At 35.7% G+C, this 21,231-nt stretch overlaps 1 protein-coding gene across 14 annotated transcripts in view; it reads right to left on the bottom strand.

Moving 5' to 3' along the window:
• KDM6A (lysine demethylase 6A) overlaps nt 1-21,231 on the bottom strand; it is a 207,543-nt gene that overhangs the window by 44,066 nt on the left and 142,246 nt on the right. For 4 of the 14 annotated variants that reach the window (XM_032842468.1, XM_032842469.1, XM_032842455.1 and 1 more), the window contains 9 exons: nt 16,535-16,628; nt 13,341-13,467; nt 8,226-8,324; nt 7,847-8,066; nt 7,152-7,286; nt 6,547-6,702; nt 5,882-5,977; nt 4,833-4,934; nt 3,775-4,170 (listed from right to left, as the gene is read on the bottom strand). In XM_032842468.1, the coding sequence (XP_032698359.1) occupies nt 3,775-4,170; nt 4,833-4,934; nt 5,882-5,977; nt 6,547-6,702; nt 7,152-7,286; nt 7,847-8,066; nt 8,226-8,324; nt 13,341-13,467; nt 16,535-16,628 (1,425 nt within the window). The remainder of the gene's footprint in view (nt 1-3,774; nt 4,171-4,832; nt 4,935-5,881; nt 5,978-6,546; nt 6,703-7,151; nt 7,287-7,846; nt 8,067-8,225; nt 8,325-13,340; nt 13,468-16,534; nt 16,629-21,231) is intronic. The other 10 variants (XM_032842457.1, XM_032842461.1, XM_032842458.1 and 7 more) reach the window with 10 other exon arrangements.

The raw sequence follows: 21,231 nt of genomic DNA, 5'->3' as shown, positions 1-21,231 counted from the left end.
GCTATACTTAGAATATTATCTAAGAAAATGGGTGGCTGAGTCAAAATTTCATTTATCATCAAATATTTACTCAGAAGACAATTAAGTTACACTGATTATAGTATACAGAAAGTAAAAAACTAACCATTTTATTACATCATCTCTATCTGCAAATCAACTATTTTAGGCTATAAATTCCTTAGAATAGTTGCAGAACAGTCACCTATAATTCATGTAATTTTACTTTTGTATCTTAAGCGGTACCTTTGAATAAACTATTCACAAGTGGAACATAAGTGGATCTCTATGTCTTTTTGTCACAACAAGCTGAAAAGCAGATATACCATACAAGTCTATTGATGGTCTAGCTTTCATTACAACTTGAGAAAAATATTTGAACAGGAAGTACTAAAAAAGCCTCTTTACTTATATTAATGCCAAACATAGAAGCTCCCCAGCTATAGTGATCATGCAGCAACCTCATCTGGGAAACTTCTGACCTAGAATCAGTTCGACATTTTTTGGACAACTTTGCCAACGGCATTACCTAAATTATAAAGCTCCTGCGTACACTGGCGTGGGAGCCTGTGAAACAAAAGCTGCAGCTCTCTGCCACTTGGTATTCAGTCATGTACAGAGGCCTCATGGCCTGCAAACTGAAGATTGTTTCATTGGAATTATGAAGTAGTGTTAAGAGAGTATTTACTGAAAATGTAAGCAACTAAGCAAGCTAGGGAATTAGATATAATAACAAATAAAAGAATCACAAGTTACATAGCATAACCAAAGTTTTCATTTATTAGCTGCCAATTATACCTTAGCACTATAGGCATTCTATCAAAAATCTCATGTTATTCTTTTAACAATCCTTTAACGTTAATGAACCGGAACCCCCCAAAATCTCATCCTCTCACCTACTCTAACAATTTTCTCCTCCTCCTGTGTTAATTTCTCCCTCTATACCTAATGCTGCCCAATAGCTTTCACCTCCCCCCCTTAAACTTTTTTCTGATTTCTCCCAACTTAAATTTAAAACAAAAAACAACTCTTAGGGGCGCCTGGGTGGCTCAGTGGGTTAAAGCCTCTGCCTTTAGCTCAGGTCATGAACCCAGGGTCCTGGGATAGAGCCCCGCATCCGGCTCTCTGCTCAGCAGGGAGCCTGCTTTCTCCTCTCTCTCTGCCTACTTGTGATCTCTGTCTGCCAAATAAATAAATAAAAATCTTTAAAAAAAAAAAAAAAACCAGAAACTCTTAGCCCTACTTCCCTTCCAGCTATCACCTGTTTCTCTTCTTCCTTTTTATGTCATGATCTGTGGGGATGGCACGCCTGACACTGCCATTTTATGCTAAAGCCCACTATAGTTAGGCTTTGGGCCCCCACCAATCCACTGAAATTGTTCTCATCCAAGTGTTTTCTGTAAAGTGTCACACAGAAAATATTTTAGGTTTTGTGGGCCATATAGTCTCTGTTACACTTTTTTTTTTTTTTTTAAAGAATGCTCTAAAACTGCAAAATCCATTCTTCATTTGTAGGCTGTAAAACAAAAACAGTAACAAAAGCAGGCATGGTCATGAGGTACATTTGGCTTGACGGTCAATTCCCAGTCCTTACCTTACAAGGCCAATGAGTACTATATGATTTATACTTTGATCATGCGTTCCTCCTTCAAAGATTTTCTTCACTTGGCTTCCAGGGCATCACTTACACTCTCCTGGAGCTCCTACTACCTCACAGGTCATTCCTCTTCTAGCCTTCTTTGCTAGTTCTTCAATTTCCTGACTTACTACAATGGAATGCCCCAAGGCTCGGGGTCTTGAGTTCTTTCCTCCATCTACTGCTTCCTCTCCACACCCACGTGAACCCACCCAGACTTATTCACCGCTTGAGGTGGGTCCCGTTACCTTGGATTCCCCCTCTCTTTCACACCCCACTCTATAAGCTAATCCCATCAGTTCTACCTTCCAAATGAACCCAAAAGCTGACCATTTCTACTGCTGCCATTCTGGGTCTAGTCACCACCATCTCTTAACCTGGTTTACAGCAATAATCTCCAAATCAGTCACATCATTTCTACCTTTGCCTCCTTTAATCTATCCACAGAGTACCAAAGAGGATCTGGTTAAAAACTAAGTCAGATCATGTTACTCCTCCACTCAAAACTCCCCTACAGTTTCCCATGTAACACATAATAAAATCCAATACCCTTATAATGGCCTTCAAGGTTGAAAATGATGCAGACAGCCTGTTTCCGGCTGGGCCTCATTTACCTCCCTTCTCACCCTTAGCTGGCCCGGCTCAGCCATGCTTACCACCTTGATTTGCCTCAAAAAATCCAAAACACACTCCTACCTTAGGGCCTACTGCTCCTAGCTGCTCCCAGGGCTTGGAACACTCTTATCGCAAATACCTTTAAGGCTCACTTCTTTAACTCTTTCAGGTCTTTATTCAAATGTCACCTTCCAGTGAAGCCTTCTTTCTTTCCTATTTATAATTTTGAATCCTCTACTACTACTGATCTCTAGCACTCCAGCTCCCCTTTCTAATACACTTTTCCAGAGAACTAATCATAGCATTACCTAATGTTCTATATATATAATGGTTGTTTATTTTTTTGTTTGTTTTGTTTTTTACCTGCATGAATTAAGACACTTTTGTGTGTTTGCTGATTTACCTCTGGAACCTCAAACAGGACATGGACACAGTAGGTGTTCAACATTTAAGGATAAATAAAACCACTAATCATTCTAGAAGAGATGGTCCCACCAACAGTAGTACTTTAAGAATAAACTTAGAAGTCTTAGAAAAAGAACTTATCTTGGTTTGACCAATATAAGGCTAACCAGCAGTAAGTCCAATATTTCTTACAACAGACTAATAAAAGTACAGATAATTTGGCAATGTGTATTGGCAACATTTTTCTAGATGCTTACTCTCTGACACTTCAGTTCCACTTTGAAACATCCTTTCCATGGAAATAATCCAAAACATAGGAAAAACTATGTGCATAAATATTTAGAAGTAAAAACTTAGAAATTATGTTGAACAGTGAACTGAGTAAAATATGGCATATATTCTTGACAGAAATAATGTTCATGAAATCCATTATTCTGTTTTGAAAACTTCAGTTACTCCACTTTGCCTTCAAGACAAATTAGGCAACTTTTTCTACCTTCCTCAGCCTGATATTTTGTCCTTCCCTCTTCAAAATCTATACTCTAGGCACACTTTACCACCTCTCTACCTTCCCCAATTCTCCAATTTCTGGAGACTCTTAACATCTTAGTTTATGTGCCCCCCTAGGTACTCTGGCAGCACTTTTCACCAAAGTCATGTTTCATAGTAATTTATGGTAACTGCTTCTTTAATGAACTTTTTCACCTACCACAGTGAATAGCTAAAACTTAGCATAAGCACCTGATCTTAAGCAGGCAATACATGTAGAAATGAACTGAGTAATATTACATAAATGTTTACCACTATAAGTTACCAGAAAGTTTTGGAGGACTGTATGATCTATTTTTTTTTTGGGGTGGGGGGGGAGTTCCAAGATTGTGCAGGTGTGCGCATGCGTGGGGAGAATCTCATAATGGAAAAGAAAGTATACGTGTGTGTGTGTGTACGTGTGTACGTGTGTGTGTGTCTATAGAGAGTCAAAATGTAGATAATAACATTACAGTACTATAAAATGCTTATAAAAACAGTTCCTCAAACTTTTTTTTCCTCTCAAAATGCATAAACCAAATAAAGACAACTACTATGTGAGGAGCCAACAAAGCAGCTAGTCCTTCTATTACCTGAGTGGAGTTAGATAGTTGGTTTTTCCACGGCTCCTCTGCGCTGCTGGTCAGGTTTGTGCGGTTATGAGGTAGAGTGACTGCGTTTCGCTGCAGGTAAGGCACGTTTCCATTACTTCCACTTCCTGTTATGTGATTATTGCCTATCAAAATAGTGTCTGTACTCCCCAGCGTTCTTGATGTGCTACAGGGAACATGGCCTGTAGAAAAGGGTCCGTTGGCCAAAGGCTGCCCAGGGCAGGCAGGGCGGACTCCAGGCTGAGAGACGCTAGGCACTCTGGTCAGAGCAAGCTGTGGCTGCTGGCCAGAGACTGAGTTTGTAGGCAGTGATGAGTCAGCTGTTGGCCCATTAGAAATTCCAGTAGATCGTACCTGTGCAACTCCTGTTTGTCTCATCTGTCAAAAAGCAAATGAAAAATAAATGCTGCTTATGTGGCCCATAAAGTTGAGAATCAGAACATGAAGGTGTATAACCAGGTAATCTCTGATCTTATCCTAATGTTTAATTTCTCTAGGTTGAAAAACACACACTTTTAAAAATAAAAAATTTTGTTTGTTCATATTTTGATTAGCTCCCTTAAAAAAACAGAAATCTGTTTTGAGAAACATCCCTTCAGTAATGATAAAAGAAAGCAGCTGATAATTATGGAAACTGGAATTTACAGGTCTTTTCCCTAAGCAAACAAACAAGGAATCTCAAATTTTCATTCTGTTTTATTTATATGCCAGATCTTCCAAACTAAACAAGTCCTGAAGAACCTCACCTCAGTTTCGGATAGCTTGTTAAGTAATAAATAATATAAATAAACCCTTAGAACACAGGCAAAATAGCATGTAAATAAGAAGACAATACCACGTCTTGTGCTCAAAATGAAATTTATAGCTGTTTTTACCTAAAAATCTCTGTCCAGTATTAATATTTTAGGAAGCAAGACTACTAACTTCCAGCAAAAACTGGCAGGAAGAAGTGGGCATGAACATGCTCTAAAAGGATGTTTTAGTAAAGAAAAATACTCAAAATGCTAACAAATTTTAGGGGGAAAAAACGCTATACACACTTGGTGTTGCTGCATTAAGACAAACTGACTTTCCAGCTGTTCCAGCATCAGTTTCTGTGCTGGATTTAAGTTATTTCTATTTGCACGGAGCTGTTCCAAGTGCTAGGAAGAAGAAGAAAGGAGAATACAGTCAAAGGCATATCTAAGAAACCAGCTCAAGCTCACTATTCTATGCAACCTTGTCCTAAAACAACTAGACCAACTCAAAACCACTATCTAGTCAAAGATACAGATTCCCAATCAACAGTAATCAACCCCAAGATGAAGCCCTTTAAGTTTAAGAAAGTAAGAAGTAAACATTCACCTAAAGAGGTTTACTATAATGGGATATTTGAGACAAATGGGCATAAAATTTTACTTGTCAATACAGTATTTTTCGGTATTCAAACAGAAAGTTCTTTAAGCTTACAAATGCATCATGTCAGGTACACTCAAAGCAGCACTGTTCGGAATAAGAAAAGTTTGAAGACAGCCTGACCATCCAAAACAAGTGCTCTGCTTAAATAAAGGTGTGACATCTACATAAATACGCCACAGTCATAAGAGAATAAAGAAGCTCTTTTACACACTTGACACGGAAAGGTCTATAAAAATACGTTGTTAACAATATATATTACATTGTACCATTTGTGTAAAAAAGGAGAAAAATAGTAACGTATGAAAGGAGGAGGGTGCATATTTGCTTGTACATGCATGCCATATCTGAGGAAAGACCGGTCAACTAATAACAGAGACTGGCTGTCAAAAGGAGAACTAAGTGGGCAGGAGCAGGAACTGGAAAGAGAATTTACTCTGTATAGACTATAATCATACTGATGCAGTTTGAACCCTGTGAATATACTGCCTGTTTAAAAATAAAACTAAAAATAAGTGAAAAATCAAGACTAAATGATCCCAGTACTCTGATAAAAAGTAGGTTCATTTTGCTTATGTGCACATTAACTGAATTTACTGCCACTCAACTTTAAGAATACTTCAAAATTTAAAGTTCACTGCTTCTACTCTTTTTGAAGAGGAAACACAATCTGTCAGAAGCACATCTCACACACCTGTAATTTCTGTGGCGTCAAACACCACGAGTGAGCTTGTTGCTGTACTGGAGGCTGTGACACTGCATGGCCACCACTCCAATTGTCGGGAGTGCTCTGAGGAAAATTGATAAAAAAAAAAAAAAAAAATTAAAGAACATTTGGTTAAATCCATGGAGTTAACAACAATGACTAATGAAGGCCAAATGACTATGAACTGGAATATTACATATAAAAAATGTTACCACATTAAATTCTTTTAAAAATAATTGTACATGCATAATAAATTTGGGAAATCATAAATTTAAAACAAAAATATTGATTCTTTAATAAGCCACCCAAAAAGGCCCACCCCTAAACTATGGCCCAAATGGCTAACCTAAACACCACACTGTCCACTAGATCCAACAATAAATATATCTCAATGTCAGTAGAAAGTGATGATGAAAAGTGTGTTGAGATCTTAACGGCAGGGAGATGAATAAAATGATTTGATGAATGCAAATTTATCCCTACTTTCTATATTTAATAGGATGCTAAGAATTTGGGATGGAAAACTCAAACCTTTCACTCTTTGATGTCCACAGATTTAAAATAAAAAACAGGAGACAGTCAAACTGCACAAGTTCAGGGCAGTTGGGAGTTTCCTTTTTGAATGGGATTTTCTATTTCTCTAAAACATATACCTTTGTTGGACTAGATGTTCTTTTCCTCTTGGCAGGACTGGACAGGTCATCTACTTGGCTAGAAGGAATCATGTGTAGTGGCAAGGACTGCTGTGAAATTGGTGTTTGACTGAGGCCTACTACAGGTTCAGTATTTGGATGATGAGGTTTACATGCCTAAGAATCACAGAAGGAAGACAAAAATAGGGTTCTATATATTCTTAGTTCATTCCTTCAAATTATAAAACTTTACAAACTGCATACTTTTCAAAGCTGTGTGGACATCGCTGATTGCAATTATTGAAAATCAAAATCAAATCAATCATCAATGGAGGAATGTGTACCTTCCTTTGAAAAACTGCTTTAAAAATTAAACAAACCACTGCAGCATTATTTTAAGAAATCTCCTTCAAAATCATAAAATGCACAAAGGTTCTAAATTGGCACCCCAAAATTTCTTCCCATATCAGAGGGAGTTTTATTTTGATCTAGATTCCCTTCATAATTACAGCAAAAGGCTTTTCATTAATAAAAGCCTCCTGTACTTAGTAAAATACGCTTGACCACTATAGATTGAAAAGAACCCTTAAAGCTGGGCACCTGCAGAACATAACCCAACTTCTCACCTGCTGTGCTGTGTTCATGGCACCCTGCCTGGAGGTAAGCTCTGCGGGGATTGGTAGGCTCCACGCCTCCTCAATACTAGGAAGTAATTTAGTTTTATTCTGTAGACTACCTTGTGGAAGGTTACACAACTGAGCCTAGGAAAAATTATGTAAAAAGCAAATTTAACACAAGCCTACTTGAGTAAGAGCAAGTCCACTAAATCTTCCTAAATGCTATAACTAATTGTTTTTAAAAGAAAATAGATTCTTAATTTGGGGTTTCAGAAAGATACTAAGTATAAAGAGGGTAACCGGAATATAAACCTTTGTGAGAATTAAAACAAAGCTGAGCTCTGTTTTCAGAGTTCTCATAGCTGTCTTCTCATGAAACTCCAAGCAAGAGTGAAAGACAGTGTTTGTGTTCTTTGCTCTAAAATGCTATGACAACTTAAAAATGTAGACAGCACATAGAAAAAAATTATGTAAATTAATATGCATCAACAGTAAATGTGCAAAAGAGCATCTTTTAAATACTGCATATCTTACTTAAGATGAAAAGTTTAAAATAATATTACAAGCTATGGTATGTTTACAAAATATGGAAACAAATTATAGACATCAAAACACAACTAGACAAACTTTCCAGCCACCCGCCTCCTGCCTGAGTGTTATAGGGAAACATATGCTTTTAAAAAACTGCTATTTAAAAGTTTTACCTGTAAATACTTAATTCGTGCTGCAAGTGCAGAGGTATTACTACAACTTTTGCTTCTGGTTGCATTTAAGTAGCATTTAATGGCATCCTGAGGCTGGTTGCAGGATTCGTAGAGTGTGCCTAGGTCCATCCAGGCTGCAGCATGGCCATGGTCCAATTGTACAGCACAAATATAAGCCTGTAAAGCATCCATAGGCTGATTTTGCTGCTGATATAGCACGCTAGAAAGAGGAAGAAAAAAAAAAATAGGTCAACTAAGAAAACTACTTAGCTTCTCACATGGTATTAACTACCAAGTACATTACATGTGATGCAACTGCTGTATATCAAGTGAATATTTTTATATAATGTCTTATTATTATTTTTATATAATGTCTTACCCTATTGAACACCATGTATCTGCACTTGCTTCTGATTTATCAATAGACTGCCTGTAAGATATAAAGGCATCCTGAACTTTCCCAATACTTGAATAGCACCTGAGAAGGGAGGAGGGAAAAAAATCCAGACAATTCCATTAATACTGATAAATTAATTTTCTGAAAAATGGACTACACATATCAAAGCAAATAAAAAATCCTAACAAGCTAACATATTTCTGTGAATGTGTGTATATATATAAAATTATAATGAAAGTTATAATTAACCACTCAGTAAACTATACTATAGTTGATCTGGTTAAGTGCTAAAGCATGCTGCATTAATGAATATTAAAATAATTAAAGGCCATATTACTTCAATATCATATAGAGCTGAAACACACATGTGCATACACATGCACGGGCCATTACACTTGAACAGCCTGATCTATTTATATAGCTTACATTCATTAAAAATACAGAGTTAAAAACCAAGAAAACCATTCTATGTTGGTAAGACTTGCCAAATCAGATTTCAGTTCTCCTTTCCTAAATAATAACCATGTGGTGAACCACTCTGCAATTAGTAAAAAATACAAATATTAAGATGCAGGTAAAAATCAAGCTAACTATCAAAAACAGTAATAATAAGGTGAGTACAATATTTCACGTCACATAAGGGAAGCAGGGATGATTAAAGTTTCAAGGACCTGTCATTTTCTTAATGCAGATGTACTGGATGGATACAGAGTAGCAGCTGGAACTATAAATACAGAAATTATCTTCTTAGTGCTTTGCACTAAGGAAAAAAGAAAAAAATAAAACCCAGTCCCTGCCTTTAAGGAGCTTACAATTTAGTTGAGGACTGAAGACACATTACAAATGTCATGATGCCGTTATCACATGGCTGACATAGACAAGAACTGGTCTGAGAATTTAGGGTAGAAGACACCACAATATACACTACAGGATTTAGGAAAAGCAAGGGGAGGATAACACTAAGGAATTTGAATATGCATAATGCATATAAGTTTAGATCACTGATTATTCATTATCAGCCAGTATATGGCAATGTGGCCATGAAAATAAGACTGAAAAATAACATGCACTTATGTACATAAATTTTCCATTAAACTAATATTTTTATTGAAACCAACTTATTTTGAAATATAACTGGCCGGGTAAACAGTAAAAAATTCTTAAGTGTTTTTACGTGCCCAAATAGCATATTTAGATCCTCATGATTATTCTCTGGAATTTTACTGATTCATGTAATCCAAAAGTCTCAGGAACCACTGATTCAGACAGAGAAGATGAGAGAAGGCATTTCAAAATGTTGTTTGAAGAGTATGAGCAAAACCCAATATAGAGGAGAGAGCACAGATACAAAGAGTAGAGAATTATAAATCCAGCCTGAGGATAACTGAAATTTTTGTTCTTCTAACAAGAGAAATGGCACCATGAAAGTACTTCACAGGAATATTAATCTGCTAACAATGTGTAGGGATAAACTGGAAGGAAAATAAATTATGGACAGTAAAAAAGAAGGCAGCTATACTCACTGACTTGGAGCAGGCCAAAACTGGGATAAAAGTAAAGAACATGGCATGAAAGAAAAAGAAGGGAGAAATAGTGAACCAAAAAGACAGATAAAGACTTTGTGACCGACTGATTAGATATCCGTGGGTAATAACTTAGATTTAAGCCTAAGCAAAGAGAGTTTTAAAAAATAAATAAATAAAAAGGTGACCTCATTGGCAAAACTAAAAGGAGAGGAGATGATTTGGAAAAGAATATGATGAATGAAGTTTGAAATATGCTTACTTTGTTGTGAGGTGAGAACACTAAAATGGATAATGTTAGGTAAAGAATAGATGTGGTCCTGAAATTTAATACCTTGAAATACAGAGATCTAGGTTTGAAATTTATCCACATAAAAGAGAGGCTGTAAGAACACAGGACACCTACGAGGGAGAGGTGAAAATAAGCCTAAGGAATCACTAATTTTGCGAACTGGGCAATAACAAATATCAGTGACTGAAACAGAGAAGGCAGTGTCTCCTTTACTAAGGGAGAATTCAGGAGAAGTCATTAACAATGCCAAATAGGGACAGATACCATGAAGGAAGGAAATGCTTAACAGATAGTAGAAAACACATTCTGTTTGTTGTTCTTAAATCAAAGCCAAATCTCAGATTTATAGACAAATTTACATTACCACTGGGAGGAATAAGCAGTAATTCCCCAAACCAATGTTTTTACATTCCATTCCTACAAAGTGAAAGTAGGAAACCAATGTGCCCAAATGTAGATGTCCCAGTCCAACCACCAACCAATTTTCCTCTAATAAAACTTAAGTTCCCCTGAGACAGCCTTGTGTCTCTGAAAAAGCAGCAAGTGAACCTAGGTTCTAGTTCCTGTTCTGACTTAGTTACCTGTGTGACTATGACCTTGGACAAAACATTTTACTCCTCTGAACTCACTTTCTGTATCTATAAAATGGAAGGGTTTACAGAGTGAAGGAGGTGACCTCCCTGGTTCCCTCCTTACTCTAACATTCTATAGTTCTGTGGTAACAATGTTAGTGATTAGTACTAGTATAAGAGCATTACCACACTATCCTTGTATTATGATACAGACATGCCAAATGACATCTCCAACACACACCTGAAGGCAAAGGTAAGTATGAAAAGCCTCAGAAATATTAAGGTCATCAAATCCCAAAGTTATCTGACACTTGAGGTTGTCATTCAGAGCTTTAATAACTTTTTAAAATTAATTAATTAATTTATTTGACAGAGAAAGAGCGGGGGAAGCAGGTTCCCTGCAGAGCAGAGAGCCTGATGTGGGGCTAGATCCCAGGACCCTGAGATCATGACCTGAGCTGAAGGCAGAGGCTTAACCCAGTGAGCCACCCAGGGGCCCCAAGAGCTTTAATAACTTTTAAAATACACACTATTTACAAAAATTTTCTCACAACAAAAAGGATTAGAAGCAACACATCGGTAGGCAGTGAAACGAGGTTAAAAAAAAAAGAAAGTAAACATCAATGAAAAAAGTCTAAAACTGTCGAATTATGTTATTATGGATAAAAAATCATTAACATCTAACATGATAATCTTGAACTCCAAAACAAATTAAACTGAGGTAAGTATCCTTTATTTGAGAAATCATAAAACGTGTCGCGTATCTGGAAAATTTTATCTGAAAAGATTCGAATAAAAGCATCTCAATGGCTTAAAATATGAAGTCAGTTACTAAAATTAAAAAAAATAAACAAAAAACAAAAAACAAAAAAACACCCTCCCATGGAATACTGCTCACTGAGCTGAAAATTACGGCATTACTAAAATAGTAATTTTAGATATTTAAATGCCTAGAATTTTTTAAAAGCATACTAAAAAGACAACAACACTACTGTATTATATTCAACTACTTATATTTAGGTCAAAAGGAAAATAATCTCTGGTACACATGCCTTTTAACCTATATTAAAATAAATTTTCACGTATAAATGTTAACACTAGAGGCCATGACTAGGCAGTCCCTACTTCCCAGTACTGCATCTCCTTTTCAGTCCCTGTATGAAGCCTCCCACTGAGCAACACTAACACCAGCAACGGTGCCAGCTCCAAATGCAAATGGTGTTCAGTCAGTTCATTTATTCCATTTATTGTATAGCCACTTTGCTAGGTGAGAATATACAAAGATGGTAAGATCCAGCTTCTGCTCCCAAGTATCTTCAGTGAGAGAGAAAGACAAAATTTGGACTCTCAAGCTTTACTAGTGAGCAACCCAAATTAGATGATTTTATAAGCCCTGGAAGGCATTAGAACATTTCTGCTAAAAATAGGTACTTTCCCAGCCAACTCTTACTGTACATTATTAGTGACTTATCAAAATTTTTTAAAAAAATCTTAATATTACTCCATCTCATAGAAACACACTTTTCTAAATTTAAAGGAAAAATGAAACCATACAGAATGCTAAAACTTAACATGATTATATGGAAAATTCAAAGAGCTAAATTAAAACAAAATGGGATAATTTCAAAAGAAATCACAAAACTGAAACCTTTAGGGTGAGTAGGTACCTAACAGATATCTATAACCAGGGTTTCTCAACCTTGTCACTACTGACATTTTGGGTGAGGTTAATTTTTTGTTCTAGAGGGCTGTCCCACTAGATGTCTGTAGCATTCCCCATAGCCGTGATAACCAAGTATCTCCACACATTATAAATTGTCCTCTATGGGACAAAATAGTCCCCTATGAAAACCAACGATCTAACATAATCCTCTTCTTTAATAGGTTAAAAGAAAATTGAAGCATCAAAAAGTTTAACTGTACCATCCATGATTCCACATATAGTAGCCTAACTAAGACTTGAATCCAAGTCTCTCGACATCTAGTACATTGATCTTTCCACCATACCACAAAAGCTAAAACCAGTTAGGAACCAAAATACAATCTAATAATGGCCCCAAAATATAAATCTATCAGATACATATACAAAAGGTATATTTCAAATAATCAATAATTTTGGCATCTAAAGTACAGAGAAAAGGTTATAGACGTATAGAAAACTATTTTCATTATATGTCACTTCTCCTTTCCAACAAAACCGCTAATAATGTATCCACTTTATCACTGTGGGATGTCAAGCAGAACTGATTTGAGACCTACATTAATCAAATTATGTCCATTCTAACCTATATATCACTATCTAAAATTATAAATAGAAAGGTCCCATTGGCTACTGGTAGTCACCAGGCAGAATAAGAAATTAATTCTGTTCTGTTTGACACATTGAAAAAAAAAACTAGAATTCAAAAGAAAGTGTATTTAAATACTAGAATAAAGAACTATTATCTAATAAGACTTTTTAAAAAACCAGCAATAATTCAAGTCAAATGAAAATCTAACAAGCAAAATAAGAAATGTCCCAGTAGACCAGATTATACTGTGAGAAAACTATCACATTCTGAAGTTTTCTTTAACTTCCAGAAATCTTTGTGATAATATATTTAAAAAGGATAATACACTGATCAGGTTATAAATATAAACAAAACTTTTAGCTCATAATTCAAATCTCTTAGCTGGAATAAACAAAAGCAAAACTCAAGTATAGTCTCACCTTCCGAGGAAATACCAGGACTGGCCAGAATTAGGATCTGCTTCCAAGGACTTTTGGAGATATTGAATAGCATAGCTTTCCTTGGTGGCTTTATCTCCCAGAAGATCCACAGTGTGATGCATCCAACCTATAGCAAATGATTAAAAAGTATTTACCTAAATGACTTAATTGTTCTTCAATTTTTTAAGAATACCAAGCAGAAAACATGTAAGTAAAAATACTCTTTTTTCAGTCAATTTATTCATTTAGTTTGGCATCCACATTCCCAAAATTTAGAACTGCTAATTCTGATCATAAGGAAGTCTGTTTCTCACAGGAAGATATAGTCAAACCTATAAAGAACTTTATCCCAAGAAACTGAAACGATATTAAGCACTGATTTAACACTTAGTAGATTAAACTACAGTTCCTCTTTTCTACTTTTGGTATTTGAAAAAATCCAAGTTATGAAACACAGAATATAAAGATGTTCGATCTTATCCAGTGCTCTATGTTAAACTTTATGTACATTTTAAGACTCTCCAAGACAGTCTATTAACCCAATGTTTATTTCAAAAACAATAAATATGATACTACTTAATCAATGATAAGCTCAGAGTACAACACACACATATAACCCTACCTCACTGGCACTGGCCACATATGTTCACAACTTATCTAAAATAAGAACTATAAAGCATTCAGCAATTATTTAAAAAAAAAAAAAAAAACCCAAGGCTAAGAAAAGTATATTCAAATGGTGTAAATAAAAATGGTATAAAATGCGTACCACAAATGTTTAATAAATAAGTTTAGATAGTGCATAATCTCAATTATATGCAGAATCTCAAAAAACTGAATACACAGAAGCAGATAGTAGGATGGTGGTTACCAGGAATGGGGAGGTAGGGGAAATGGGGAGATACTGGTCTAAGGGTATGAAGTTGCAGTTACGTAGGATGAGTAAGTCTAGAGAGTAATGTACAGCAGAATGACTATAGTTAATAATACTATAATATATATATAGGAAATTTGCTAAGAGAGTAGGTTTTGGGTGCTCCCACCACACAAAAACAAATGGTAACCATGTGAGGAAATGGATTTGTTGATTATCTTGCCAAAACTATTCATTTCACTATGTATAGGTGCATCATGTTGTACACCTTAAATATGCACAATTTTTATAGTATGGAAGAAGGAAGAGGGAAAGAAAAGGAAAGGGCTATGTAAGCAATCAAAAGATTGGATCATGGAATACTGACTGTATTCTAAAACCTTTGAGATACACAGGAATAATTTGGTTTAATTTGCTGGGGAAATCATATTTCAGTTGTGGATCAATTCAAGTGCATAAAATCAGCTCTGTTCTTCGTGTATAGTCCATATTACATATAACAAATAAGGACCCTTATTTTCTGACCTTCATTATAGTTGCTGTGCTCCAAAAGGTATTTCAAGGAGACTGAGTTACTATGTTTTATGGAAATACATGTCAATCACATGTTTATGTTTGCTCATCTGTTCTCTGTTATCCTCTATTACTATTAAGAATGGAACCTAGAGAAAGAAGCTCTGAAAGGAGCTGCTTAAGCAGTAATGACAAGCAAGCAGAAGGACTGATGTGTAGGCATAAGTTAGACTTAATTAGGATAAGTGTTTTTTCCTTTCAAAAGCATGAAGTTTATTATACTTACACACTCTGAAATATGGTAAGCCAACGCTAAAGAGGACAGGTGATTCAGACATAATCCAAAACTATTTCAATTTATTTCCTAAATTTAAAAGGTGTATGCATTTTTGCTATTGACATTTTCTTCACTGCATCTAAAATGCATAAAAACTTATAGTGTGGATTAAAAAAAAAGTTCATATTCAAATATTAGCTGAATGAGTAAGCAGCCTTATGCCAAAGGCATTACTTTGTACTTTTTACTTAAGAACATAAAAAACTTCTTTACTAGTAAGCTTGTTATAAATTTTTTTAAAGATTTCATTTATTTATTTGAGAGAGAGCCCGCAAGCATGCAAGTAGAGGGGGGACAGAGAGGGATAAACTTGTTTTAATTTAAAGATACAAATTCACAATATTCAAACATGATCTGTAAGCTTACTAAAAAAATATTCAAATAGTTCCGCAATTTTTGAAAGTAAGGATAACTCAAGTAAAAATCTAACCAGAGATTAAATTAAAAACAAAACTAAAAATGAAAGTTTTATATTAAGGCAATGTGCTTAGTTTGTATAATTAATCATATGATATGTATCAATATCATGAAGATCAGTGATAAAATCTAGGCTTAAATGATTTTAAAACTATGTAAGAATAGTCACATTTATGAAAATATTCCTATTACCACACATTGGTTAAAAATTAAGAATAAGGGCGCCTGGGTGGCTCGGTGGGTTAAAGCCTCTGCCTTCAGCTCGGGTCATGATCTCAGGGTCCTGGGATCGAGCCCCGCATCGGGCTCTCTGCTCAGCGGGGAGCCTGCTTCCTCCTCTCTCTCTCTGCCTGCCTTTCTGCCTGCCTCTCTGCCTACTTGTGATCTCTGTCAAATAAATAAAAAAAATCTAAAAAAATAAAAATAAAAATAAGAATAAATTATTTGTCCAGACCAAAAACAAATCAACAAAAGCTGGGGGGAAACCCAAATAACAAATACATAGACGAAACATGACTCAATATCTATATAACAAAACTAATGTAGGGAACTCAATCACTATCGTCTTGGTCACAGTAACATATTACAACCAAATGGCTACATTTCTTCATCTTTAACATCAGACTAGAATACTACATGTGTACAAAAACACTATACTGTTAGATATTCCACAACTTTTAAATGAAATGTTTCAGTTAATCTTATTGACAGAGGTATGAAAGCAAGCTCACCAACCACCAAGTGACTCTAGATGAATCACTTAGTGCTAAGCATATGTAGCACAAAGAAGTATTCAACCTCCTTCACCCACGGGTTAAGTACTAGAGAATAATTTCTGAGAATTTAAAAGGACTAGCTACACTGAAGAACTGAAATGAGATGGACAATGCTTGGCAGAAGGTGGAAATATGCTCAGTTCAGATTAATTCTATCAACTCTGGGTAAAAAGAAGGAAAAAGAATAGAATATATGAGCCACATATTTGCCATTTCTGACACGTAAAAATCATAAAGAGAAAAACTTATAATACACTAAATGTACACTATTACATACCTAACTGTTGTAAGACAGTTGCCTTTACTTGTGCAGAAAGGTTTTCCGTCTGCAAAAGTTGTTCATAAGCTTCCTTTGCAGAATGATACTTCCTCTAAAAAAAGCAGAAAAAAGATATTTAAAGAAAAATAAAATTGGTATCTTTGAAGAATCAGCTCATATATTATGATTTACTGCATAATATTTTAAAAAAAGATTTACTACATAATCCTGACAAAGTATTAAAAGATGCCCTAATTTTAAGAACGTGCTTCATCTCAATTGTTAAAATCATCAACTTATTTAATAACAAATGATTTCACCTTTATTTCATAACACTGATGAAGCGAAAGAAATATTCTACCTCCAAGTGCATAATCCATTTACCTAGAAACACCAAGTTCCCAAGGAACTTAATATAAATAACAGAGTATACACCAAAAAATGCTTTAAAAAATCTAAATGCAAAAGTAGTTAAAATTTAAGTTTAAAGGATACTGGTATATATCCTACGGAAAAAATTATAGTATGTATGACTGTAAAGATACCAAATTTCCCATACTTAGAGAGTAACAGCATTCACAATAGTTAAACATTCCATAGGCAAATCTCTAAATGAAACCATTTACCCTCAGCCCCTTCCCACTGAAAGTACTAATGTGAAAGAAACCCATTATTGTTACAGCCATAAAGCTTAAGACTGTCTCTCCAAGAAAAAGGAGAAGGGGGGGAAAAAGGGGTAAGCTAACAAAAGAAAACCTCATAAATATTACCTTTAAAACATACTCAGCAGAAAAATGGATTGAGGTGGCTTTTATTCATTATCAGCAGTACTCCACAGCTGCCTGACAAACAAATTCTTCTCAACAAAACATAGATATAGGGGCTCCTGGGTAGCTCAGTTAAGCGTCTGCCTTTGGCTCAGGTCATGACTGGGGATCCAGTCCCACACTGGGCTCCCTGCTCAGCAGGAAGTCTGCTTCTCCCTCTCCCTGTTGCTCCCTGACAGCTGGCTTGTGCTCTCTCTCCCTCTCACTCACTCTCTCAAATAAGTAAAATCTTTCTAAATAAAAACAACAACAACAACAAACAAAAAACCATAGGCAGAAATACAAACTAGCTGTAGGAGCCTCAGGCAAATCATTGAAACTATGACTCAACATCTATAAAACAGAACTAATACCCAATCTTTCCATCTGGAGTTGTTCTAAGGATCAAATGAGATAAGCAAAGAGCTGGAGAAACAAGTAAGATGCTACATGAATACAGTATGTCAACACAGAAAAGATCAGAAAGAACTAGCCAATGAGAGTAACAGAAGCTACTACTTAAAACTTTTACTCATCAATTAAATTAGTTCCCCTAAATATTAATCTGATCCCAAAAAGTTGTTTAGGCAATTAGTACAAGGTAAGGACCAAGTTACCCAACTCAATTCCTTCGAATGGTATGCTAAAAATACTTCCAAACACAAACAATAATAATAATAAAAAATATTTTAAAAACTGGTTGCATCACACTGAGAAACATCAAGTTAGATTTCTACCTCTTATCATATATAGGCAGTTCAGAACCATATGAGAGAAAAAAATGTAGGAGAGTATTTCTTTGAGATGGGAAAGAAGTTCTTTGGCATGGCCAAAACAATACAAATCATAAGGAAAAATAAAGATCTGATTTGAAACACAAAGTGGAGGGGCGCCTGGGTGGCTCAGTGGGTTAAGCCTCTGCCTTCGGCTCAGGTCATGATCCCAGGGTCCTGGGATCGCCCACATCGGGCTCTCTGCTCTTCAGGGAGCCTGTTTCCTCCCCTCTCTCTCTCTCTCTCTGCCTGCCTATCTGCCTACTTGTGATCCTGTCTGTCAAATAAATAAGTAAAATCTTAAAAAAAAAAAAAAAAAAAGAAACACAAAGTGGAAAAATAGGCAATGAACACAAAAACCAACACATAGAGGTGAGAAACATGTGAACAAGCGTGTTAACTCCAGAAATCAGAAAATGCAAGTTTAAACGAAATACTATCACCTACTCATCAGATTGGCAAACATAAGTAAGTTGGGTAATCCAAGTCTTTTGGGGATGTGAGCAAAGGAAAACACTCATGCCCTGCTGGAAGGGGACTGATTCATGAAATTAGGTATGCAAACACGCTACAATCCAGCAAGCTCACTCTTGGGACATACATACAAAAGAAACATTTATTTCCACAGGTAATGCTCTAAATGGTACTGTTGATAGTATCAGAAACGAGTCAACCTAGGTCTATGTCACTAGGCAGTGAAAACATAAAATATGATGGATGCTTACACTAGAACAATATGCAGGAATTACATATGGCATACAAAAAGCAACATGAGTTTATCTTTAAAGGTGTTTTTAAGTTTTGCCTCTGGTAATGTTGGAGAAGCTGTCCCACAGGCAGTTTTCAGCTCTGGATAAAATATAAGCCAACTATCAGAAAGCCTAGAGAGAAACCAGTATCACGTAAAACCAGAGACATTAACCCTTAAGAAAAGGTTATGGCAATGGATGAGTAGCCCCCCTTTTACTAGGATTTTCACCTGAGAGCAGGACTTAACTGGTGCCTGGTTGGCTAGAACTCAAAAGAAATGAGGAATCTCACTAGTCTGAAGAATCAGAGGACGCACTTTGAAGCTATGACAAGAGATGGACGTGAGGGGAGAAATCCTAGGAAGGAGAGAATGAACGAAAAAGAACTCCAAATTCTACTCTACCTAAATCTCTTATTGACTGCTGAACTATGCATGAACATGGCAGATGTCCAGCAGCCTAAAAGAACTAAACAGAGATTTCAGCCCGTCACCTAGAGGGGTGACCACATTTAGTGTGCCATGATCAAAATTAACTGGCTAATATAAAACAAAAACATCAATCCTCAGAAAAATAAAACAAAGTCACTCCAAAATGTATTATTCATGACAGCCCCAGGATAAAATTACCAGATTTATAAAGAATCAGGAAGATTTTACGCACATTCAAAAGAAAAGGGAATTAATGAAAATCAACTATGAAATTAGATGATGAAATCTGTAAATAATTTTAAGGCAGCCACTTTAACAATTCATGGACAATAAGAAAAATATAATCATAATGAGTGAATGGGTAAGAAATTAAAGCATGGAGGGGCACTTGGGTGGCTCAGTGGGTTAAAGCCTCTGCCTTCGGCTCAGGTCATGATCTCAGGGTCCTGGGATCGAGCCCCGCATCGGGCTCTCTGCTCGGCGGGGAGCCTGCTTCCCCCCTCTCTCTTCCTGCCTCTCTGCCTACTTGTGATCTCTGTCTGTCAAATAAATAAATAAAATCTTTAAAAAAAAAAATTAAAGCATGGAAAGAAACAAAAAAAATTCTAAAAACTGAATAAAAAGTAAATATAAATAAAATTCTGGTAATTTTAATTTAATTCTCGTAATTATAACAAAAAATTTTCTAAAAAATGGTTTCTAAAAACTGAAAAACATCTGAAATTCAAACAATCACTGGATAGAACAGAAACTGAATAGCAGATTGGAGACTTAAAAATAAAAGCCATCCAAAGATAAATGAGGCAATAACAGTCTACCATACATGTAACTGGAATCGAAGAAGGGAAAAAGAATGGAGCAGAAAAGATAAAATATAACGACTAAGACCTTCCAGACTGATGAAAAATATCAAATCCCACGTCTAAAAGACTAAGAAAACCACAAGTAGTGTAAGTATAAAGAAAGAAACAGGGTGGCTCAGTGTCTTAAGCCTCTGCCTTCAGCTCAGATCATGATCTCAGGGTCCTGGGATCGAGCCCCGCATCGGGCTCTCTGCTCAGCAGGGAGCCTGCTTCTCCCTCTCTCTCTGCCTGCCTGTCTGCCTACTTGTGATTTTTTTCTCTCTCTGTCAAATAAATAAAATCTAAAAAAAGAAAGAAAGAAACAATCCCTGGGCACTTCATAGTCAAATTCTTAAAAACCAAATGGAAAGAGACCTTTGAAAAGCACCAGAGAAAAACAACAAAATACAAAGGATACAACAAGAATGACAGCCAAGTTAAATATAACGGACTAGACATTCCAAACAAAAAAGATGTCCAGAAAAGATTTAGAAAAGACCCAAAAATATACCATAAGAGATGCGCATTACATATAAACACACAAGAAGGTTGAAATAAAAGGATGAAAACGATACCATGCAAACAACTAAGCATTAGAAAGCTGAAGTGACCAGATTCAGATCAGATTAAGTAGGCTTCAAGGCAAAGATTATTACCAGGGATTAAAAAAAATATATATTTCATAATGATAAAGAGCATCAGGACATAACAGTAACAATAAAAGAGCTTCAAAATACATGAAAAGACTGACAGAATTAACATTGATACAACACTATTAACCTACATAATTTATTCCAATTTCACGAACTGTGCAAGAGATAATCCAAGATCCCATACTATGTTCAGGTTGCATGTCTCCTTATTCTCCTCCAATCTGGGACAGATCCTCTGTTTTTAATTTTCAGCACCTCGACACATAAAAAGTACTGGCTAGTTACTCTGAAGAATGTCCCTTGGAAATTAGTTAAGTACCACCTCGTGAGAGATAGTCATCTTTCCTCATTCACTGACTGAAATTCTCCATAAGTAAAAAAAAGTGTCCCCTTTCTTCCATTTATTTGCCATTTATAGTCACAATTTGTACTATCATAATTCATTTATAAATGAATATAAA

Source organism: Lontra canadensis, unplaced genomic scaffold (genome assembly GCF_010015895.1).
Source record: "Lontra canadensis isolate GAN:19392208 unplaced genomic scaffold, GSC_riverotter_1.0 scaffold131, whole genome shotgun sequence".
Lineage (NCBI taxonomy): Eukaryota > Metazoa > Chordata > Mammalia > Carnivora > Mustelidae > Lontra > Lontra canadensis.
The sequence above is the reverse complement of the archived record's forward strand: the minus strand, read 5'-3'. Positions and strand labels throughout refer to the sequence as shown.